The 22500-nt window shown below is 45.5% G+C and overlaps 2 protein-coding genes across 3 annotated transcripts in view; both read right to left on the reverse strand.

Annotated features, from left to right (window-relative positions):
• Positions 1–12830, reverse strand: part of tmprss5 (transmembrane serine protease 5) — a 16721-nt gene extending 3891 nt beyond the window's left edge. The window contains exons 1-9 of the mRNA XM_031583591.1: positions 12661–12830; positions 12002–12115; positions 11397–11532; positions 10465–10578; positions 10316–10359; positions 10004–10166; positions 5346–5530; positions 1614–1712; positions 1077–1219 (exon numbers count right to left, since the gene is read on the reverse strand). Coding sequence (XP_031439451.1) covers positions 1077–1219; positions 1614–1712; positions 5346–5530; positions 10004–10166; positions 10316–10359; positions 10465–10578; positions 11397–11532; positions 12002–12107 — 990 coding nt within the window. The 5' untranslated portion in view covers positions 12108–12115; positions 12661–12830. The remainder of the gene's footprint in view (positions 1–1076; positions 1220–1613; positions 1713–5345; positions 5531–10003; positions 10167–10315; positions 10360–10464; positions 10579–11396; positions 11533–12001; positions 12116–12660) is intronic.
• Positions 12831–15483: 2653 nt separating this feature from the next.
• zbtb16b (zinc finger and BTB domain containing 16b) overlaps positions 15484–22500 on the reverse strand; it is a 59887-nt gene continuing 52870 nt past the window's right edge. For both annotated transcript variants that reach the window (XM_031583590.1, XM_031583589.2), the window contains exons 6-7: positions 21600–21767; positions 15484–20121 (exon numbers count right to left, since the gene is read on the reverse strand). In XM_031583590.1, coding sequence (XP_031439450.1) covers positions 19892–20121; positions 21600–21767 — 398 coding nt within the window. In that variant the 3' untranslated portion in view covers positions 15484–19891. The remainder of the gene's footprint in view (positions 20122–21599; positions 21768–22500) is intronic.

The following is a 22500-nucleotide window of genomic DNA, read 5'->3' on the forward strand; positions in this document are numbered from 1 at the left end:
TATATGAGTGACAGTCTGCTTCTAACTCTCATATGAGTGACAGTCTGCTTCTAACTCTCATATGAGTCGGTTTCTAACTCTTATATGAGTGACAGTCTGCTTCTAACTCTCATATGAGTGACAGTCTGCTTCTAACTCTCATATTAGTGACAGTCTGTTTCTAACTCTCATATGAGTGACAGTCTGCTTCTAATCGTGCCTCATATGAGTGACAGTCTGTTTCTAACTCTCATATGAGTGACAGTCTGCTTCTAATCGTGCCTCATATGAGTGACAGTCGTCTTCTTACTCTCATATGAGTGACAGTCTGTTTCTAACTCTCATATGAGTGACAGTCTGCTTCTAATCGTGCCTCATATGAGTGACAGTCTGTTTCTAACTCTCATATGAGTGACAGTCTGCTTCTAATCGTGCCTCATATGAGTGACAGTCTGCTTCTAACTCTCATATGAGTGACAGTCTGCTTCTAATAGTGCCTCATATGAGTGACAGTCTGCTTCTAACTCTCATATGAGTGACAGTCTGCTTCTAATCGTGCCTCATATGAGTGACAGTCTGCTTCTAACTCTCATATGAGTGAGTGCTGACATCTCTGGTGATGTTTACTCTCAAGAACAAATTATTTTGTGATGAGAAAAGCTGTGAGAGTGTTGGGCAGGGATGATTTGATTATTAGCCCATTTGAGACGCTGAAATGCCCCAGATGAATGGGAGAGGAAGAGTCCCTGTGGATGGGTCTGAGATGAAGCATTGTTAAAGCTGCACACACCAACCCGCTGACAGAAACAACGTTGGCCTGTGTGCTGAGTGTGTGTGTGTGTGTGCGTGTGTCTGTGTGTGTGTGTGTTGAGTGTGTGTGTGTGTGCTGAGTGTGTGTGTATGTGTGTGTGCTGAGTGTGTGTGTGTGTGTGTGTTTGTGTGTGTGTGTGTGTGTGTTGAGTGTGTTGAGTGTGTGTTTGTGTGTGTGTGTGTGTGTGTGTAGTGTGCTTCACAGTATGTGTATGTTTGTGTGTGTGTGTACATGCATGTGTGTGTGTGTGTATGTTTAAGTGTGTGTGTGTGTGTGTTTTTCCGACCTGGCACGCGTCCACTTTGCCCTCCGTGTACCCCGCACACAGCATTCTGGACGTGATCTCTCCGTTGTACATGCAGGAGCTGTTGCACTTCTTGGTGCTGATGAGGGGCACCGGCGCCTCCTTCAGCGTATCTGGAATATGAACTGGAGGACAGCAGTGCATTATGGGGGTGACCAGCGGCCATGAGGTCTGCATGAACTTTAACCTTTCCTGAGCCTTCAGTCAATGCCAACGCACACGACGGAGAAGATGGCGACAGGGTCTTATCTGAAAGGGGTCATGACTTGGATTTCTCCCAACATTAACCCTAAGTCAACCTTTCTGATAGGATAACATGCATTAATGATTGACACGGAGAGAAAGGGAGTTGGGTGGATTGTTAAAGCCCGGAAAGGGCACTCAAGTCTGGGAGGACAGGGGGTCTTGAATGCCATAAAAAGTTCCAAGGTCCACATTTTTTGGAAAGTTGACCCTGAGCACGGTGTGTGTGTGTGTGTGTGAGAGCAAACGTGTGAGTGTGTGTGTGGTTGTTATTACCATCGTCAGGCTGAGTGTATCCCCAGCCTGAGATCCAGCACTGGGTCCCTCCAGGCAGGTCGAGGTCGTACTTGGGCAGGCACACAGGTCTGACGGTGTCTGAGAACACACAGAGAGTAACGTGGTCATTATATGGCAGCACACAGGACTGACACACAGAGAGTAGCGTGCTCATTATATGGCAGCACACAGGTCTGACGGTGTCTGCCACACAGAGAGTAACGTGGTCATTATATGGCAGCACACAGGACTGACACACAGAGAGTAACGTGGTCATTATATGGCAGCACACAGGACTGACACACAGAGAGTAGCGTGGTCATTATATGGCAGCACACAGGTCTGACGGTGTCTGCATGGACACAGAGAGTAACGTGGTCATTATATGGCAGCACACAGGTCTGACCCTGTAATGTGTAGTACCCAGTATGTCTGTTAAGTTCTTTATTCCTGTGTTGATTAGAAATAGAAGGAATTGAGTGCATGCATCTTATGAGGTAACCCAGTGTAATCTGCTGCCAGTATAATGATGACCTCGGACTGCCCCAGGGGCTCCTACTATCTCTACAAAGCTTCTCTCTCTATTATCTCTTCAAAGCTAGCTCCACTTCTCTCTCTATTATCTCTTCAAAGCTAGCTCCACTTCTCTCTCTATTATCTCTTCAAAGCTAGCTCCACTTCTCTCTCTATTATCTCTACAAAGCTAGCTCCACTTCTCTCTCTATTATCTCTACAAAGCTAGCTCTACTTCTCTCTCTATTATCTCTACAAAGCTAGCTCTACTTCTCTCTCTATTATCGCTACAAAGCTAGCTCTACTTAACATCTCTACAAAGCTAGCTCTACTTCTCTCTCTATTATCTCTACAAAGCTAGCTCTACTTCTCTCTCTATTATCTCTACAAAGCTAGCTCTACTTAACATCTCTACAAAGCTAGCTCCACTTCTCTCTCTATTATCTCTACAAAGCTAGCTCTACTTTTCTCTCTCTTATCTCTACAAAGCTAGCTCTACTTAACATCAGATCTCTAGCCAACTAATCATTCTCAGTCAATGACACTACAATATCCTACAATTTAGATGTTCAGTTTCTTACTGAGCAGAAGGTTAGCAGAAGGCAGTGCTACTGTTCTTACGGAGACAGCACCAGTGAAGTTCAGTTTTCTGAATATGGGCAAGGACGAAAGTGAAACCTAGCACATCGTAGACGTGTTTCTATCAGTAAGGGAAAACTGGTGGAAAAGGGTTTCTGTATGGATGGTGAGGTGATTCCGTCTATTGTAGAGAAACCGGTGAGGAGTTGGTACAATTCCACATTGAGTGACCAAGGACAGGTCAAAGAGCTTAGATAAGTAATTGTTAATGCCATGAATACCATTGAGTAGACCTTGTATGGTTAATAGAAATTGCAGTTTGGGCTTTTGCCACGCTTAAGGTGGCCTTTGACGGCGTATTACAGAGGCGGAGACATTTGAGAGAATCATGAATAAGGCAGTTAAGAAAGAGCTTGGGGTGCCACATTGTCTCAGTATTTCTTTGTCATAGTCTTAGCATCCAGCAGTCAAGAACACTCCTCCAAGGGTGAAACAAGAACACTGATCCAAGGGTGAAACAAGAACACTCCTCCAAGGGTGAAAACAAGAACACTCCTCCAAGGGTGAAAACAAGAACACTCCTCCAAGGGTGAAAACAGGGAAGAAGTGGAATCCAGTAGAAGCAGTTCAACAAGGCGCATTAGAGCACAGGGGCATGCACCAGGCGCATTAGAGCACAGGGACATGCACCAGGCGCATTAGAGCACAGGGGCATCAGTGGGCAGGCTCTAACACCCCCAACCCCTTCCATTACCCTAACCTGGGATTCGTATCTTATTCCTGCCCTTACCTTAACCACCAGTAACCATGGTTCATACTCTTGTGGCATGCCATAGTATAATGAGAGTGATGTTTAGATAATTAGACAGTGCATCATTCAGACACTGAGATATGCAGGTGAAATCCTTTCGAGGTGTATCTTGAGGTGTATCTGTTGTTGTCCCTGGTATTGGCATGTATCCTAACCCATTGTGAGTATGGAGGGGGTGGGTCTGGGACGCCAGATACCACTGTTGAGGCTTCTGGGGGTGTCGTGGGCCTAATACTGTTGAGCCTTCTGGGGGTGTCCTGAGCCTAATTTAATGAAACACTGACAAAGGAAGGTGCCCACTTGACAACCCCAGTGAAATGCTCACAAAGAAATCTTTGTTGTTGTTGCTAAGTATTGTTAAGTATCGGTAGGATGGTTGTAGTGCACCCTGTTATAATACATGGGCAAGGCTGTTGGTTATGAGTACTTGCATGTGGCTGCTGTGGGAAATCCCCAACCAATAGCACGAGGAATTGAACATCTTTTCCTGTGTATGATTCAAATGACATGCCAGACTGGCAGGAGTAAATGCTTTATTTGAAAGATGCATTCCAGTGCAAAGAGACCACACTTGCTCATTTCATTTATTTTGAAAACCTCTGCTTCATATTGAAGGGTGCTCTCAGAATTATATTTCTAACCATTTACAGACCTCCAAGGTACTCTACAAATGTATAACAGAGGATATCACCCTCCACATAGACATTGAGAACAAAGAAGTCTTGGCACTACTTGACCCTGTTTGTCTCTGCAGCAGTGGCATGTGGAGCACCCGGAGCACAGTCAAGGCCACACTATGGATCTGCTCATTTCTAAAGGCATCGACCTTTCTTCTGTTATGGTTAAGGACTTGGCCCTTTCTGAGAATTGTTTTGTGTCTTCTTTAACATACTGATCACTCCGGCTGTTAGAGCTCAGGGTCCAAACTAAACAAGGTGAAGCAGCATTTAGCTGTTATGCTGCATTGCAACTGGAACAAGCTGCCAGAAGGTCTTAGACGTGGCCCAAATGAAGGTCTTAGACGTGGCCCAAATGAAGGTCTTAGACGTGCCCCAAATGAAGCCATTTTTTAAATGCATAGGTTGCACTCTATTCTTACTGCACCTCTGGTCATCCCCGACAGGAACGTGGCGTTGTGGGCTTACGGCGAAGCGTCATTTCCGGCCTTTCTCTGAAAATCAGACTCCATTGCTGATTGTGTTCAGGGCAGTTCAGGCTCCATTGCTGAATGTGTTCAGGACAGTTCAGGCTTTTGCTCTATGGTTCTCTGCTCAGTTTAGTTTGAGCTAATTGTACTTTCTTTTCTATTTTATGTACTTTGTACTTTCCTTTATTTATTTTATATATATATGCTTACATATACTGTATATACTGTATATATATATATATATATATATATACTATATTAAACATATTTTATTGTTTTTCAAATCTTTATTGTTTATTTTTCCTTTGGTTGTTCATTTTGCTTTCATTTATGTAAAGCACATTGAATTGCCTCTGTGTAAGTAATGTGCTCTATAAATAAACTTGCCTTGCCTAGAATATACTGTGGTATTTGAGATTCCACTGAATCGCTCACTATTAACTAGTAACTAGCACAAAGTAAGTGTGAATATTTTCTGAAATCATGAATATATCTGTTACAATAGGAGATACCTATTAGACAGAGTGCCTATAAGCATGTTACTGAATTACTAAAAACTTCAGTTAGAACAATTTACTTCTGAAAACAATGTCGAACCAAACACTTCATATTCATAACTAAAAAAGAATCCCACTGAAACACCTGACCAATATAACAGTCACCTGACCAATATAACAGTCACCTGAGAAGTTCATAGGCGTTTTGAGTTTCATCAGTGCGATGTCGTTGTCATGACTCCTGTGGTTGTAGTTCTTGTTGTAGATGATCCTCTCCACGGCATGGCCTGTGTACTCCGCCATCTTGGCTGAGTTTCGAGTCACAATCCCAGCATAGACCACCCAACTGGACACTTGAGGTAGTCTGTAGCTGCCATAAAAAAAAGACATGTTTATATATGCAATCAATTATGTCTTAAAGATGAAGTCCTCCAATATGCTCCATTACACTTTTTGTCATTTCTCTGGCTGTCTGCGAAGGGAGGGGTGATGTTGCTGTTACCAGAACGCTGCCATTGCTGTTGCCATTTTGCCAGAATCAAGGAGTGCACCTTTAAATAACTTGCTAGGTAGTGTTACTCACATTGCCAACATCATGTGTTCACCGCCAAGTAGGCACAGTTATGAAATCTATAATGTTAAATACACACTGCTTTAGATAGTATCTTTAGGTACTGATTGTGTTTTAATTACGTTACGTTCAAACCAGCATGGTATTTTTACCATTCTGTCTGCAAGCAACCAACATTAGGTAAGTGCTGTGAAACACAAAGACTGGACAAACATCCTCACTGTGTCTCTCGTCACAGAAACACACACACATCCTCACTGTGTCCCTCTACACAGAAACACACAGAGACACACAGAGACACACAGAGACCCACAGAGACACACACACACATCCTCACTGTGTCCCTCTACACAGAAACACACACACATCCTCACTGTGTCCCTCTACACAGAATCACACAGAAACACACAGACATCCTCACGGTGTCCCTCTACACAGAAACACACACACATCCTCACTGTGTCCCTCTACACAGAAACACACAGAAATCCTCACGGTGTCCCTTTACACAGAGACACACAGAAACACACACACACACATCCTCACTGTGTCCCTCGTCACAGAAACACACACACATCCTCACTGTGTCCCTCTACACAGAAACACACAGAAACACACAGACATCCTCACGGTGTCCCTCCACACAGAAACACACAGAAACACACACACATCCTCACTGTGTCCCTCTACACAGAGACACACAGAAACACACACACACACATCCTCACTGTGTCCCTCGTCACAGAAACACACACACATCCTCACTGTGTCCCTCTACACAGAGACACACAGAAACACACACACACACATCCTCACTGTGTCCCTCGTCACAGAAACACACACACATCCTCAGTGACCGTGGTTACATGGATTCGAATAACTGCCTTAGTCGGACTGAAATCGCATTATCCGTTTCATGTAAGCACCTTAGTCGGATCGTAGTCGGACCGCACATAGTCGGACTAACACCCCTGGATAACTCGATCCGATCCAGTTGATAGTTCGACTATTGCGGCATGTAACGGTGAATTGGATAAGGAACTGGACTTTGCGTCTTTGCGCATGCTCCCTCTCTCCCTGCCAGGTCGTGACCCGGAAGACGAAAGAGGGATAAGTTGTCTCAACTGTTCATACTAATGACACGGTTTTTTATGAATATCCTGCAGACTGTCTCACAAGCCTTTTCTTGTTGATTATGAACAAACATAACAGAAGAGGTCCGAAGATATGAGCACCTTTACAACCCCTCCTTAAACACGTATAAGGACGTCCCACATTTTATTTGCTTAAAACAACAGCAGTACTGTCAAATCAGCTGTCACTCGGCTATTACCTGACCAAGGTTCCATGGCAATGTTCCGAAAGCCCATTTTTCCGACAGCCCGCTGTTCCGAAATTGTGAGTACAGCAACGTGAACCACTATAGCCCACATGCACATCCCAATGAATCACACAATCATAAACATATAAATGCCTTTATTTCACAAGCATTAACTTGAATTCAGAATATTATTATACACACATGCATTTGCATCGCGATGATACAAAAATATTTTTATGATTGCCAACGCATGCATGCTTTGTCAGTGCTTGACAAGATCTGCGTAATGTCCTGCGACAATCTGCCGGTGATTTCCTTCGCATGAGTGGTAGCCTACCCCATATTCAAAACCAGAGTAGGCTAAGTTAACAAATATTGCCTAGGAAAAGTTATATGCGTGATAGCCCGGTGAGCGTCTCCGCTCTGCTGTGCAAACGAAATGCTGTGTGTGTTTTGTGCCACTTAAAATATTTCTAAATTTTGCCAGGGGGACTATTTTTCGGAATATTGAGATTTCGGAATATCGGGCTTTCGGAACACTGGGCCGTCTCCCCTGACCAATACCTGTCAAACTCGGTGATACTATTCACAACTAATTTGTCCTTAATTTTATCAAATATGATGAAATTTGGTATTGTGCCCGGGAGGCACGCCTGACTTTAGTTGTGTTCAGTTATCTGGCGCTGAAAAAAAACACGAATAAGTACTGTCAAATCAGAAAGCAAATCAGCTGTCACTCGGCTATTACCTGACCAATACCTATCAAACTCGGTGATACTATTCACAACTAATATGTCCTTCATTCTATCAAATATGATGAAATTTGGTATTGTGCCCGCGAGGCACGCGTGAGTTTAGTTTTGTTCAGTTATCTGGCGCTGAAAAAAAACACGAATAAGTACTGTCAAATCAGAAAGCAAATCAGCTGTCACTCGGCTATTACCTGACCAATACCTATCAAACTCGGTGATACTATTCACAACTAATATGTCCTTCATTCTATCAAATATGATGAAATTTGGTATTGTGCCCGCGAGGCACGCGTGAGTTTAGTTTTGTTCAGTTATCTGGCGCTGAAAAAACCCACGAATAAGTACTGTCAAATCAGAAAGCAAATCAGCTGTCACTCGGCTATTACCTGACCAATACCTGTCAAACTCGGTGATACTATTCACAACTAATTTGTCCTTCATTTTATCAAATATGATGAAATTTGGTATTGTGCCCGTGAGGCAAGCGTGAGTTGAGTTTTGTTCGGTTATTTGGCGCTGCCCTCTAAAGACAGAGACGTGACAGGTGGATCGAGATATTTTCCCGTAAATACCTTTACCTAAATACCTTTATAGACAACATCGATCATACACTCCCATTGCACTCAAACAACCACACTCAAACGAGGAGATATTGTATCAATTAGCCTATTATGTATTGTATTAATTGCACAGAGTTCCAGTGGCGCATGCAGCCGTACGCACTGTGCGTACCTTCTGCTACGCGAGAAGAAAAAAAATATATCATGAACGCATATTTATTACAATGGGGAAACTATAAAATCGGAGTACAGACAACTAATGCCCAGCGTTGACGATGCAGATACAGAGCTGGAAACAGCTAAATGAGTTACGCAGTGAACTTTATCAAGCCCTGGAAAGTTCGGCAAATTTCTACCCAAACATTCATTGCGTCCTGAAGGTCTTGTATCTATCTACGAAAAGACTGACTGGACTTGCTCTCATGAATATTCACACAGATTTGGAAATCGACAGCGAAGAAGTACTAAAACAATTTGATGCAACTGGCAGAAGGGCAATGCGTTTAGGCTGTAACCCATTATTTGCGCGCGTGTGTGAATGTGCGTGCGTTTCTCTCGCCTTTTATCTTTCACCTTTGAATAATGTAACTTATAAACACATCGGCCCGGCAGAAACAAACAAACAAACAAACAAACAAACAACCCAAGAGGCAACACGCATTTCTGGACCGATGAACAGACGCGATTCATGCTCAATCAACTGTTGTTGTTATTGGTAGTGGTGAAGAGGTCAAGCGGAAAGGGCTGTATCACCACTAGTTGTAATGAAAACAGCGCCACCTATCGTATCGGATATGACATGCTTTCGGCCAATGATTCGATTTATTCACTGCCATGTATATTGGGATAATAGCACTTGCCCCAAAAGATAGCATAGTCCGACTAAGCAAAGATTCGAATTATACCATCATGTAAACACACTGACTGTGTCCCTCTACACAGAAACACACAGATTGGACAAACATCCTCACTGTGTCCCTCTACACTGTAACACACACTGAAACCACGCACAGGTGTGCACAGGTGTGCTCCTGGTGTCAGAACCCAGCTAAAAGCCCTCCGTAGAGGCGTCAGAACCCAGCTAAAAGCCCTCCGTAGAGGCATCAGGTGGGAAGTAGAGCATGTCACATTGGGGAAGCTACTCTGAAAGCATAGTCTTGCAAGCTACCAATGACTCCACACTGGAGGAAGCTACTCTGAAAGCATAGCCTTGCAAGCTACCAATGACTTCACACTGGAGGACGTTGAACTCCAGCAAAGCTACCCTAGGAAGAAATCTAGTTCGGTGAACTAAAGCTACTCAGAAGTTAAAACTACTTTGTTAAAAAAGAAAAATATCAAATTGACAAAAAAAATAAACAAATAAAATACCCCACTCTTCATGGAAAGGAATGTCAGCTTTGTGTTTGTATACAATATCCATCAGTCAGACACCAGCCTTCTAGACACTAGAGCCCAGATGGGGGTATTACACCAAGCAGGAACACAATTAGCCAGATTACTTCTAAATTAGCATGCAACAACTTTCCTGAATATTTGTTAATACATATTGTGTGTGTGAGTGTGTCTGTGTATATATGTGTGTGTGTGTGTGTGTCTGTATATGTGTGTGTGTGTGTTTAGGACTGAGCGTTCTCACTTGTGCACGCAGTGCGCTGCGGTGATGATCCAGTGGCTGGTGATGATGGAGCCTCCACAGGTGTGTCTGTTGCTGTAGTAGAGGCTCACCTGCCACGGCCACCTGCCCAGCGTAGCCTCCACCCCCCCGATGATCCGAGGCAGCTTGGCGCGAGTGCCACACTCTAGGAGAACACACACACACACATGCACAGACAGACACACACACATATGAACACTAGCATATGCAAACACACAATTGGATGGGTGACATGTCATTAACTTGACTAAACTGTGTAGAGGAACCTTGAGTTAGAAATGTCTTTTTGCTTACCAAAACACTTCAGAGCTATAACCTTTCCTGTGCTGCAGCTTCCCCTTAGAGAGAGAAAAGGGAAAAAAGAGATAGATATTTCTACATCTGAATTTGTGCTCACATAGCCTTTATATGCTGAATGAAACTGGTTTCCAGGCAGGGGTTACCTGAACTGCCATAAGCTCTCCAGACTGGCCTTGTGTTCTGAGGTGATCTGAACAAACCCATCTTTGTAATTTGGTCCAATGTCAGTTAAATTGACTCCTTTATGTTTGGTCAACCTAGAGGGGAGATTAGGTGGTCATGGCTCTGAGGCACAGCAACAGTAGGTGCAGGCAGGGGTTGATAAAATCAATCACCATGAAATGTAGAGTATGAAATGTTTTCACAAGTAATTAACCACCTTAGTGACCTTAAGTATGCTGATAATAACCTTAGCCTACTGCCTGACGTTAAGTATGATAGGAAAGGACCTTTCTGCATGACTTGAGAAGTATGCTAATCAAAGCATATTAAAATGATTATTATAGCATTATCGCTATTTAAAATGAGATGTGCTGACATGAGTAACACTGCTCTGAGACTTCTAATAATTGACAAATGCTACGCTCATGCAAATGACAACTGGCACTAACCCGAAGACATTTTAACCTGGCCATCTTTTTTGAGACATGCTGATGCTAAACCTGACAGTCCAGTTTATCTTAAATTTACAAAACTGAATACTAGTTTAAGGATATGTAAGATGCCCCGTTAACCTGATATATGCTAATTTGAGGTAACCAAACTGACCTCATTTATGTTAATCACAATGCTAACCTGAGGTAGCGCTGATCTTAGTTTTACTAACCTGAGGTAAACAGCACACCCTAGTTATGCTAACCTGAATGCTAACCCGGCAGCCCAGCCAGCTGACCTAAGATATGCTAACCAGTTGACCTTATTTATTCTAACCTGAATACTAACCAGAGGTAGCCTAGCTGACCTTAGTTATGCTAACCTGAGGTAGCCCAACTAACCTGAGGTTGTTGAGTTGACTCTAGATATCCTAACCTGAATGATAACCTGAGGAAGCCTTGCTGACCTTATCTATGCTAACCTGAGGTAGCCCAGCTGTCGGCACACCAGAGTGCCCAGCGAGGAGTTCCAGCGCTCGTAGCAGACGGGCAGCCAGGTGGGCAGCCTCTCCAGCTGGATCTCCAGCAGTGAGTTCTCGGCACTGATCCTGTAAAAAACTGAACCTGATTCATTGAAAATCCCCTCAGACTAAATACGTCCGAACACAGAGACAGGAAAACACACTACAATAGAGTACAGGGAACAGTCTAAATGGTACAGATAACTGGAAAAAGGGGTCGATATTGTGATTGATTTTTACTTAGATTTTCTCTAACCCAGTTGGCAGAGTAGCCTTGAATCAAAAGAAGCCGCACCAAAAAGAACACATGAATCGCTGCAATGTCGTGACACTGAGGTTAGTATATTTGTAAAAGGCTTTAGTAACTGCTTTTTATATTGTCTTTTTCAGTTTTCAGAGACTAATTTTATAGTGGGTTACTCGTACAGTAGCTTGCTTTGCAACACCAGTTAAGCTTCTATCAATGAAGAGCTTACATCTCTTTCCCCACTCTCCCCTCCTGCCTGGGCTGACTGTGACCATGGAGACAATCGGACCTGAGCTCAGAGAACCTGCCGTCCACTCACCTTTGCGGGGGTCTGCCACAGCTATGTCCTCTGTCACATTACAGAAGGACGTCTCTTTTGTGTCCCCTAGCCCAGCCGGGCTCTGAGAGGAGGTAGGCTTCAACATCAGCTTCACTGCAAGTAAAGGTACACACACATGCACACACGCGCACACACACACACACACACACACACACACACACACACACACACACACACACACACACACACACACACACACAGGTCGATCTAAATCCCAGTTATTTCACAGTAACTGAACCTGGATACTTCAGAATCAAACTCAACTGCACTGCAAACACTATCTCTCTTACACACACACACACACACACACACACAAATATGCACCCAAGCCCCAGACACTCTACAGAACCCATCTGGTTTGTCTCAGCACGCTGGTTAGAAGCCCGTGCCCAAACGCCACACTTACAGGTCACCCACTGATCTGCCATTACATGCCCACTCACTCTCTACTGAGAGGCCTCTACGCCTAACACCAAACACAATAATCACAGCTTTCTGTCTGATAAGTGGATGATGCATATCTGCCTTGATCACAGCTGGCCCCAGTACATCTTCATTGTTGTATATTTTGGGGAAAGGTCATATTGATGTGGCTGAATGGTGTTAGATGAGGTGGCCGTGGCGGCGGGGAGACTTACCGATGTACCACACTCCCACGGCCACTCCCCCCAGCAGGCCGAGGACACACAGCGCGGCCAGGAGCCGGAGCAGCCTTTGTGCCGCCGCTTTCCCTGCCGACGAGTGAAACACTGGGGGAGAGGAGCGAGCGCTTGTTAGCCGCGGACTAACTACTGCGTGCTGATGTTTATCTGAAGACTTGCCCCCCCCCCCCCCCCCCCCCCCCCGGAGGAAGACCAGCCTGCTGTGCCCATCCTCTGTTAAATAGTGCTGCTGTAATTAATCGTCACGGAGACACAGCTCCGACTCTGGGCCAGGGCTGGCCCAGCTCGGGCCCAAATCAGCGTCGGCGCCGGAGACGGAGCCGATCCACTGTCACCTGCTGTGATGAGCGGATAGGTGCACAGGTGTGGCCTAGGTGATGCTACAGGTGCTAACAGCACAGAGATAACACCAGCAGAATGGCTTTGCCCATGGAAGACACACACTGATGAAAATATAGACCTTTCTCTGTAGTATGTCAGTACTGTACTGTACCTTTCTCTGTAGTATGTCAGTACTGAACTGTATCTTTCTCTGTAGTATGTCAGTACTGTACTGTTCCTTTCTCTGTAGTAAATTAGTAAATGTCCATGCACTGTGAATGTATTGCTGAGGGCTTGCCTTGGTTTGGTGATCCCGCGCCCCCGACCCAGGCAGGGGGGCCCTGAGCTGCCCCCACCCCCGCTGGCACCTCCAGCGTTCCCTCATACACCGTGGGCCCGATGGCCGCCGGGTTCTCGATGACAGACAGTGAATCAGCACCCAGGCTCTGCAACACACAGGACCACAGCCACTCCTAATCCCATCTGCCCAACACACACGCACAGCTCATTTCAGGAGTCATCACCTAAAAACAAATCCTCTTTCCGTGTCTTCCGCAAATAATTAAATATTAGATATTAGAGAACTTTAAAACCAACAAGTTTTTACTCACTGTATGCTGCATACCGTACACAAGCATCATGCACCTGATCTGTTTACCTGAAACACACTGCCCACCTCAGCACACCCTACCTCCCGGCGTCCTGCCTCTGCCCCAGCCTCTGCCCCAGCCTCTGCCCCAGTCACTCTCACTGTGTTAGGCTCTCACCATGTCTGCCGTGGGGTGCTGTGGAGGAAGATGTGGCAGTCGTCTTCCTCAGCACTACGCCTCAGGGATCCATGCGCTGCCGAGATGCTCTACTCCGCTCTTTTCCGCTCCGCTCTCCCAGCTGTCCGACGTGCTCACTGCCATTTAGTCAGAATGCAACTCGGGATTTTCGCTTCACAAAGAGACAATGAGGTCAGCAGCGGCCTGAAAGAATGAAGCCGTTGTTTGCGCAGGAGGGGGGGGGGGCACAGGGGGCCTAGCCCAGCGGGCTGAACCAGTTCTTTGTGGGGGGGGGCTGACCATCTCCAAAGATAGCCCCCACCTTGTCTCTGATAGCGTGCTGGTTGCTTAGTAACAGCCTTACCTGTGCCAACACAGTGTCCTCTTTGCCGGGAGCAGTTATGAGTGGCCGCCTGGCAAAGGTCATAATTAGGGATTGTTGAAAAGCCCGGTGTCATGTCAAGCAGGGTCAGGACGAGTGAAAAGGTGGGACTTGCTCCGAGGGAACAGCGTGGCCTTTGTCCCGGCCAGGTGCTGAGAGGCCCGGCGCTTCCCTCGTGTCAGAGGCCGACATTGGGGTTTTATTCACCTGTTATTTGTTTGATACAGGGACCGCAGAGGAAACACTGAAACTGTGTGTGTGTGTGTGTGTTGTTTGATACAGGGACCGCAGAGGAAACACTGAAACTGTGTGTGTGTGTGTGTGTGTGTTGTTTGATACAGGGACCACAGAGGAAAAACTGAAACTGTGTGTGTGTGTGTGTGTGTGTTGTTTGATACAGGGACCGTAGAGGAAAAACTGAAACTCCGCATTTTGCTTTTTTTTGTCAGGGTTGTTTTTTGATATATTATTTGCTGGTGATGTATTCCACCTCATGTACACTATGGAGGAAAGCCTCTCACAAATGAATCAACAGAAATGTGTTTTCTTTGTGTGTGTGTGTGTGTTCAGAACACTAGCTGTGAAAGGTGTTTATGATCGTTCTCATCATTGAATATAAAATGCAGCTTGACTTTTCTAGAAAGAGAGATTTATTTTTGTGTGTGCAATAGAGACAAACCCTTTTTTTATTTTTCTTTCTAAGGACATTGTTATTGGGCCACATGCATGTCTGTGCCTGTGTGTGTGTGTGTTGTGTGTGCCTGTATGCCCACCATGTATGCTGGCGTGTGATTTTTCACGTCTCCCAAAACGGCATGAAGTACTTAAAATATTGGGGTTATTTCATGCGTGTGAGCTAAGCAGCTCGCTGGGGAAGAACGCATTCTTGTTTGTGACTGAGCTGCTCTGGGGAAGGCAGCACCTGATAGGGGATTAGTAATCTGGAGGTGAGGTGAGAGTGCAGGACTGTCTGGTCACATTCTGGCCAGTTTAAAGCAGGCCTTATTCCTCAGCTGCTCGTTTAGCTCACGCCATGCACAGATGCTTGCAGGGGCTTTTTTCAGAGTCCATGTGAAGTGGATTACAATAGCTACATTTTCCTGACCTCAAATTCAAAGGTCTTGATTGTGTGTTTCAGTGAAGTGGTGCAGGCTAGCTTGCACTACCCTTACTCGCGCCTAGGGGGCGCCTGTGAGCCAGAGATGATCCTGCCTGAGCACATTCCCTCTAAACGCATGGGATTCCGCAGGCACGCAGACGCTGATGGATGGACGACTACAATGAAGGCAAGTCAGGGAGGAGAAAAATCCATTGAAAACCACTTGGACGTTAAGTGTACAGATTTATTTATTTTATTTCTAACTGCAGGCTTGACATGGACAACAGAACATTGTCATCTTCTAAAGGACTTGTGAAACAAAATACAAAACAAACAAACAAAAAAAAAAAAATCATCACTACAAAACAATCTACCGTTAGTAGGGTGTAAAAATACTCTTTTCAACATTAAAGGCACAAACTTCACTTACAGACAAAACCATGGCAAAGGAGACCTGCAGCATAAAGTTGCTTTTTTACCTTTTATTTTTTTTCCACATTCCAGAGAACACTGAAGGTTACACCGATGTGTCTGAGCCCACATAACAGAGAAAAGAAAACGCATGGGGATATAAACAGGTCCGTCAGCAGCAGCACAGATATCACTGCACACACACACACACACTCACACACACATACACACATACACACACAGAACTCACACTCCAGCCAGCCCTCGGGTGCTGCGGAGAACATGCCCCGTGGCTGGCGGAAAGCTACTGAGTGGGAAAGCCGATATGATATGTGCACAAGTGAAAGGAAAAATAAACAGGACAAATAAACAATTTTCTTTAAATGGGCACCTTTACGATTATACTAATGACAGGTGCTGAGGTAGACATCTTCATAAAATCAATCATAAAAAAGGAAAAACACAAAAAAAGACAAGTTAATTCAGTTTAACACAGGGCAAAGACTAAATACAGAAGTAAAAAGTTTTAGGAGAACATTTCGTTTCTCTTGGTCCAATAGAGTTCCTCAGTGTGCTGAGTCTCTTAAGGGCTTAGACACGCGTATGAATGGCACCTCCTCTCAGCACCTCCTGCTCAGAACCGCCTCCTCAGCACCTCCTGCTCAGCACAAGGAACACAAGGAGGTTTGGGCTTCTGGTACTGACTGACCCAGCCCAAACCCAAGACCAGGGAAGCCAGGACTTTTTTCCACCCCCTCCCAGACCTACAGAATTATTGCTGATGAAACCCACTGTGTTATTGTTCTAGGTTCTAGGTTCTAAACAAATGCACACGATGCGAAAGTGTGGGACTGAAGGCAGTGTTTGCTGCAGCCTGAACACCATGGAACACAACAGCCTTCTTTATAGGGCCTAACATATTGATCAAAGGAAATAAACACACGCCCATTAACTTTGAGCTTTAAGGGGGAAGAAAAAAAAACGGCTCATGAAAAAAATCTTGACTTCCCTGGCAAGAAGAAAAATACTTTGTCCATTCTACATGACAAGAGAGACAAGGCAGAAAGACTTGAATATTGTTACTCTTTGATTTTTTTTTGTTTTGAAGTTGTTGTCAGTATAAGCCCAGGGATGGCAAATGAAAGTCGCCATATTCTGACATTTAGTCGATTCTGAGGCCAAAATATAATCTGCCAATTATGACCCGAAACGTCAATTGAAGATTATTTAGGTCTCCACAGTGGGAAAAGGAGTGTCGATGACTGGGCTTATTTTACACAATGCCTTCAAATACTACGCTGTTCAGGTTCAGTATAGTGCATTTTCCACAATTAAGGATGACCACCCACTAAAGAGCCTGATTCACATTACACACACAAAAATGTAGAAAACATCGCATCCTCTACTGATGCTTGAATTACTGTGAAAAAAATATCTGTGCATGTAATCATCGAAGTCACAGTGTTAACAAAAATAGACAAAGATACAAGACGCTGTCTCCCAGCTTTGGACTCCTCCGTCCCCAAAGGTTCCGTCAGACACAGTAAGCATTAGAGGGGGCTACAGAACAGCAGAGTTATTGGCGCGAGTGCAGTCGGATTTCCTTGTCTTGCTATATGCATTTTTGGATCAAACGACAATAATCTAGTACCTTCACCAACAGAGAAACAACACCCAGGAGATTTTCACATCACAAACATCTGCAAAAGAGGCACAGAAAATACAGTTTTACTCGACAAGCACAATGGAGAGAATTTTGTAAAACATCTCTTCAAATCTCGAAAGACTACAAGGTATCACACCTTAATGTAATACAAAAATACTTTTGTTCAAAGTGCCTCTTGTGGCTCTTCTAGAGTACAGGAGAATGAACACGCCCCCTGGAGAATGAACACGCCCCTCGGAGAATGAACACGCCCCCTGGAAAATGAACACGCCCCTTGGAGAATGAACACGGCCCTTGGAGAATGAACACGCCCCTTGGAGAATGAACACGCCCCTTGGAGAATTAACACGCCCCTTGGAGAATGAACACGCCCCATGTCCTCGCAGGAAGGCATCTTCCCCTGTACTCTTTTTTTTTCTCTTTCTCAAAAAAAAATAAAAAAAAGACTTTCAGCACACTCCAACCGTATGATACACTCCTCATCACTGCAGAAGTCCTGCGTGATTCAACTTTACAAAACCATTTTTTCACATAAAAAACAGCAATTCATTGAACGTGATCTTCAAGTGTATCCCTTTCAATCTCTTACGCCACGAACCCAAGCCTCAGACACCGGTCAGCAAGAACAACTAAACAAAACGAAAACACACATCATCTCATTCTGAAGGCTAACATGTTCTCTTCCGTTCTGCTACAGACCGGAGTGTATGCTGTTTAGGGGGGGGGGTGGGGATTAAACAATTCTGTCTGACTCTCACTAATCATTCTTGCAAAATAACACTCGCAAAAACTGAGACGTCTTAGGCCAAGCATGAGATGAAGTTCGATTAAAATGCAAATCAAAGATCCAACAAATGTTTGTGCAAACAGAGAAGAACGAGGAGGTAGCGTAATAAGATGACTGAAAAGCCAAATAAAACATCAGCATTAACAGATGTACAGTAGGATTAAAAAAAAATAAAAAAAAGACCTATTTTGGTAAGAAATGCACAACACAAATATCAAAAAAAAAAAAAAAAGAAAACAGAAACAGAACAACCTGCCATCTTTGCGGCTGCTGATGCTTATATCTAGCAGCCGGTAACATAATCCCAGAGTCCCTGCCTCCTCACTTCCTGATCCGTACTCAGTAGAACATCAGAAACAAATACAAAATCAACTCAAGCACATGAGGTCACAGAAATGAGGTATTTCAAGTAAAAATGTGATTAATAAAAAAAACAAATACAAAACGAAAAAACAACACAAAGAAAAGTGAACATGATTCCAAAGCGCACGAGGCCGGATGCCAGACGAACTCCGACACACACACACACACACGCACACTTTGTTCCCTGCTCCGACGCACAGTGACATGACACATTGTCAATCTCTTCACAATCACATTTGATTCTTTTTTTTTAATCACGAGTGGACACACATGATGTTAACATCACCGCAACTCCATTAGCATCTCAGAAACCCCTGTTCAAGCTTCTTCACGCATCACCAACTGATGCAGACAAAAGTAACACACACGCACACACACACACAGACAGACAGACATACATACACACACACACAGACAGGCCAGCGTTTAATTTCAACAGATCTGATGAGGACCACAGAGGAGAGAGGCAACACTACACACACACACCTGCAGGTTAATATTGGGGAAAGATGAAGATGGCTGAGTATGATGCGCTTGAAAGATGAGCAGCAGAAGCTAATGGCAGACAGATCGTAAGAGCATCGTCTTTGTCCTTGTGATTACAATATACTGAATGTGTGTGAGTCTGTGTGTGAGTCTGTGTGTGAGAGGTGTGGGATCCATCCATACATAGACAGATATATTTCTTCTTTTAGGTCAACACAACGTGCTGCTACTGTGAAGTTTGTCCATTTCCATCATGATTCGTATCCCTGAACAATCTTTAATCTTTACTACTTAATCTTCTTAGCAACATGATTTTACTGGTGAATCCAGTTCTGTCTACCAGTAAGTGCCAAAGCCACTCACCATGCGCTAGTAGAGCCACGCCCGCGCCATGCCCGAGCCACGCCTGGTGACCGGGTAAAGTCCACTGACTGTGACCCCAGCTTGGCACGATTTTTTTTACACTTTCACATGAAATACGTCACTGATCCTGTTTTTTCTCTCTCTCTTTTTTCCCCCCCCTCTACCCAAACCTCCGATGGGGTCGTCACCTCCACCCTGCATGGTTGAGATGGAGCTGTGACTGTCAGCCTTACGAGCGCGTCCTTACGTCCACGGACACCTGACTGTGAACACTGTGGGTGGAAGAGCTGGAGAAGTACTGTACACACCAAAAAGGTACACAACACCAGACACACACACGAGTACAAAACCACTTCAGTCACCGCTGCTTTGCTCCGTTCTTCTTAGCCAGCCCTTAAACCCTGTAGCTGGATTGATTTAACCATGAGACACACACACACACACACACACACACACACACACACACACACACACGCAAACACATACACACAGGCATACTCCCCCCCCCCTCCCCGTCCCCCGTCCCCCTCCATGTGGGGTGCGTGGTGGTGGGCCGGCCGGCTCACACGAAGCACAGGTACAGGTAGGTCTTCTCGATGCGCCAGTCCGCGGGCACGTCCTCGGGCTTGTGGTTCTTCATGTGCTTCTGCATGGAGGAGAGGCTGGGGCAGTACTCCTGGCAGATGGTGCACTGGTAGGGCGAGGCGCCGTTGTGGGTGCGCAGGTGCTTGATCATGGCCGAGTAGTCACGGGAACGCTGGTGGCACAGCTTACACTCAAACGGCTTCTCTCCTGGGGGGGCAGGGGGCGGGGGGGGGAGATAGACAGCATGTTACACTCAGGTCATCTCTATGAGGTCTATGGCATTCAATAGAATTCACAATACGTACAGATATCACAGCATCACCACAAACCTTCTGGAGATCACCAGATAACTAGAGTGTGTGAGAGAAACCTTGTGCCCTTGAATGTGTGTATGGGGGGGCGGGGAGCTGAAGCGAGGACAAGCTCACGGTTTAACACTCCCGCTCAGCGCTCATGTTTAATGCTCATTACTGTCTGGTCTGGTCTGTCCACACTCCTGCACTGACACAGATGCAGATCAATGGCGTATCATTACAGGATATTTATGGACGGCGCGCGAGAGACACACTGGGCTCGGCGCTTCACCGGGAGGGAGACCAGTCTCTCCTCAGCACCAGGAGGAAAAAGGCGCCGGAGAAAACAAAAGCAAAAGGGACCTCACACAGAGGCACAGATTACTCTGTCGAAGACGGCCGCCACAGCTGTAAAGCAGGGTTGGTGAGCTGTGAATTGCAGAGCAAATATTGATCAGGCATCGACAGGCGTCTGCCAAAGCCAATGATTCATCTCTGGGGGGGCCGAGGGGGGGGGGGGGGGGGGGGGGTGCGGGGCCTTTTGACTGCGGTCCTGTCGCTGCGCTTGTTATCTGCCTCCTGCCCCAGACCAGGCAGCTCTGCGCGGACAAAACCAGGCCAATTATTTGACAGGCTACCTGATAGTGCGGCTTAACAGCTGCCCTTATTGAAGGCGTGCAGGGAGTGGTTAGCATGCTGTAATACCCCCTGGCTCCACTCTGTGGAGTGCCAACCAACACTCACATGATAGTCTGGGGCCCAAGCAGAGAGAGAGGAGAGGAGAGAGAGAGAAGAAGAGAGATAGAGAGAGAGAGAGGAGAGAGAGAGAGGAGAGGAGAGAGAGAGAAGAAGAGAGAGAGGAGAGAAGAAGAGAGAGAGAGATAGAGAGAGAGGAGAGAAGAGGAAAGTAGAAAGAGAGGACAGAAGAGAGAGGAGAGAAGAGAACAGGAGAGGAGAGATAGAAGAAGAGGAAGGGGAGAGGAGAGAGAGAGGGGTGAGAAGAGGAAAGGAGAGAGAGGAGAAGAGATAGAAAGGAGAGATAGAGGAAGGGGAGAGGAGAGAAGGAGAGAGAGGAGAAAAAGAGAGGAGAGAAGAGGAGAGAAAAGGAGAGGAGAGAGGAGAGAAAAGGAGAGGAGAGAGATGAGAGGAGGTGAGATATGAGAGAAGGAGAGAGAAGAGGAGAGAAGGAGAGAAAGGAGAGAAAGAAGAGAGCCCCTGCTGCTGAAGAGAGTGGCACATGGCTTGATCGATACCTGACCCGTGGGACAAACGCTGTTTGTTTTGTTTGAGATACTTTGTCTGCGCTTGATTGAGCTAGCCTAGAAGCATGGCAGACAGCAGTAGTGATAGTCATACAGTCAGTGAGTGTGGTGTGTGTGTGTGTGTGTGTACCTGTGTGTACTCTGTAGTGCGTTTCCAGCTGGTGTTTGAGGCTGAACTTCTTGCCGCAGCCGTTGCACTCGTAGGGCTTCTCTCCGGTGTGGATGCGCTTGTGTCCCTTCAGCGTGCTCTCGTCCCGGAAGCAGCTCCCGCAGAACTCACACTCGAACGGGTGGTCACCTGAGGGAGGGACACACACACACACACACACATGAATGTAGTCTTACATATCTTGCATGCAGCTGTGTATGTGCATTGATTCTGAGGTGGTGGTGAGAGAGACTGGCCATTTAACAGACTTAAGGACAGCTCTGACTGTGTGTGTGTGTGTGTGTGTGTGTGTGTGTGTGTGTGTGTGTGTGTGTGTGTGCCCATTTAATACACTAAAAGACAGCTCTGACTGTGTGTGTGTGTGTGTGTGTGTGTGTGTGTGTGTGTGTGTGTGTGTATACAGTGGGGAAAATAAGTATTTGAACCCCTGCCGATTTCGCAAGTTTGGCCACTTGCAAAGAAATGTGTGATCTATAATTGTTATAGTATGTGTATTTTAACAGTGAGAAACAGAATATCAACAAAAAAATCCAGAAAACTGCATTTTATAACATTTATGACTTAATTTGCATTTGATGCAGAAAATAAGTATTTGAACCCCTAGCAAAACATGACTTAGTACTTGGTGGAATAACCCTTGTTGGCAAGCACAGGCGTCAGACTTTTCTTGTAGTTGGTCACCAGGTTTACACACATCTCAGGAGGGATTTTGGTCCACTCCTCTTTGCAGATCCTCTCCAAATCCTTAAGGTTGCGTTTTCAATGGGAGGGAATGAGGGAATGAGGTTCAAGCCCAATATTCCACATTACATGGCCCCATCCATAGTCCCCTCGATGCAGTGGAGTCGTCCTGTACCCTTGG

Source organism: Clupea harengus, chromosome 17 (assembly GCF_900700415.2).
Source record: "Clupea harengus chromosome 17, Ch_v2.0.2, whole genome shotgun sequence".
Lineage (NCBI taxonomy): Eukaryota > Metazoa > Chordata > Actinopteri > Clupeiformes > Clupeidae > Clupea > Clupea harengus.